The 1696-nt window shown below is 37.4% G+C and overlaps 1 protein-coding gene across 1 annotated transcript; it reads right to left on the minus strand.

Annotated features, from left to right (window-relative positions):
* Positions 1-503: 503 nt before the first annotated feature.
* On the minus strand, positions 504-1177 carry LOC125503183 (ionotropic receptor 25a-like; the record flags this gene model as incomplete). Its single annotated transcript, XM_048663191.1, has 3 exons — positions 504-667; positions 724-845; positions 977-1177. Coding segments are annotated over 3 exons (487 nt in total), but the record flags the coding sequence as incomplete, so codon positions are not given.
* Positions 1178-1696: the final 519 nt, after the last annotated feature.

Here is a 1696-nt window from a genome sequence, read left to right on the forward strand (position 1 = left end):
TGATTCAACAGCGATCCAAGCGTTTAGACGTGCGGTATGGTTTTTTCAAGAAAAGTGCAGTTTGTTTAGCTTGAAACTGTTTAAAACCCCCGGAAAACACTTTAATTGGGCAGTTTGTCGGGCAATTTCTAAGTGCATTTTTTCATACGTTTTTTTCACCGCTCGAGTTTTACAATTGTTTGCCCTTTGCGATCGGATTCTCAAAAAAACTTGTGAGTTCAAACGAAATTTGGTGCAAACTCCGCAAAAATCTGTGGAAAATATTACGCAGTTTGGTGCGTTTGAGCGTGCGGTATGCGATCCAACAGGCGATTTAGAAGCGTTCAAGCGTGCGATATGGTTTTTTCAAGGAAAGGGCAGTTAATTTCGCTTAAAACTGTTTAAAACCGCCGGAAAACACGCCAATTGGACAGTTTTGCGGCGCTGTTGTCTCGCCGAAACGTAATATGAACATTTTTATTTCACATTTTGGCTGAAACCCAGGAAAGAAAAAATAGACTTACCTAAATGTTCATTGGTAATTCGAAATCCTTCCGAAGCATTTGCCACAGGATTCGAGTCGTTTATAGCCAGTAAAATGTGCCCATACTGTTCTCTGATTGGATAATCCCAAACTCTATACCGGGTGTCGTCTGTCGATGCGTTCAGCGTCAACTCCTTCCACATTCTATCAGCAAAAAGTGCAACGAAGCTGAAAATATTCCTCATTTTATGCCTTCGTACCTGTACAGTGTGTCTTCGGCAAACTTCATGTTGATGAAATACATGTGAGTTTCAGAACCCTGGACAACCGTGTAGTTGATCCGGGACTGTCTAGCAAGTTGTTCCAAGGACTGAACGGGTGCCTAAAATTCCAAAACATTTCTCCTTCAAAATATATTAATTATTACTACAGTCCGTTTTGTCTTTCTATGTGGCACTTTTCAGGGCGTTTCAAACTTGTTACCTTACAAAATTCAATTTTAAAAGTTGTTACCTGCATTCTTTCGACTGTTAAAAAAGCAGCCAAATTCGCAGTGAAAGTGGCCAGCATTAAAACGACAAACAGCCAATAGGCGGCCACTAACGTTCTTCCAGATAGAGCTTTTGGAGCCTCGCCGCCACCTTGAGGCGTAAAAGAAGTGAGCGCGAACCAAAAGCTCTCTTTCAAGGTAAACTCCCTGCAAAAAGTAACAAACTGCAAAGTGTAAATTTTGGTAAAAATAATATCAGAAAAGCATGAATTTACGGAAAGAATATATACAGGGTTATTCACGCTATACGGCACCGACGTTGGCGGCTAGCCCGTTTGTTTTTGCAAACTATTATTTGATGAATCCACAGACGCCTATCGGGTGCACATTTAAAAAATATTTTTATAATGTACAGAGTGTCCCAAAAGAACTAAAAGTATCAAAGTTGTGTTTTTCTAAATGAAATACCCTATATATTACTGCATTTTCGGATTCTCTGAGCAAAATAAGTGTTTGTTTTAATAAGATTTATAATGTCTAAATCTAAAGGTTTATTAAATAATTCGAAGTTTATAAAAATCTAATATTATTTTCATGTGTCAAATACTTCAGAATTATTTAAGTTATGTAAACGTAATTCGTAGTGTAGTGTAACAAGAAATCATATTTTATATCCCAATGATAGTAAACTTACCTTTTTATACAGGGTGTCCACAAATTTAAACTAATCAAATAAGAACTTT

The sequence above is a fragment of the Dendroctonus ponderosae genome, unplaced genomic scaffold (assembly GCF_020466585.1).
Source record: "Dendroctonus ponderosae isolate FM_Combo_2020 unplaced genomic scaffold, Dpon_F_20191213v2 Dpon_F_20191213_1299, whole genome shotgun sequence".
NCBI classification, from domain to species: Eukaryota; Metazoa; Arthropoda; class Insecta; order Coleoptera; family Curculionidae; genus Dendroctonus; species Dendroctonus ponderosae.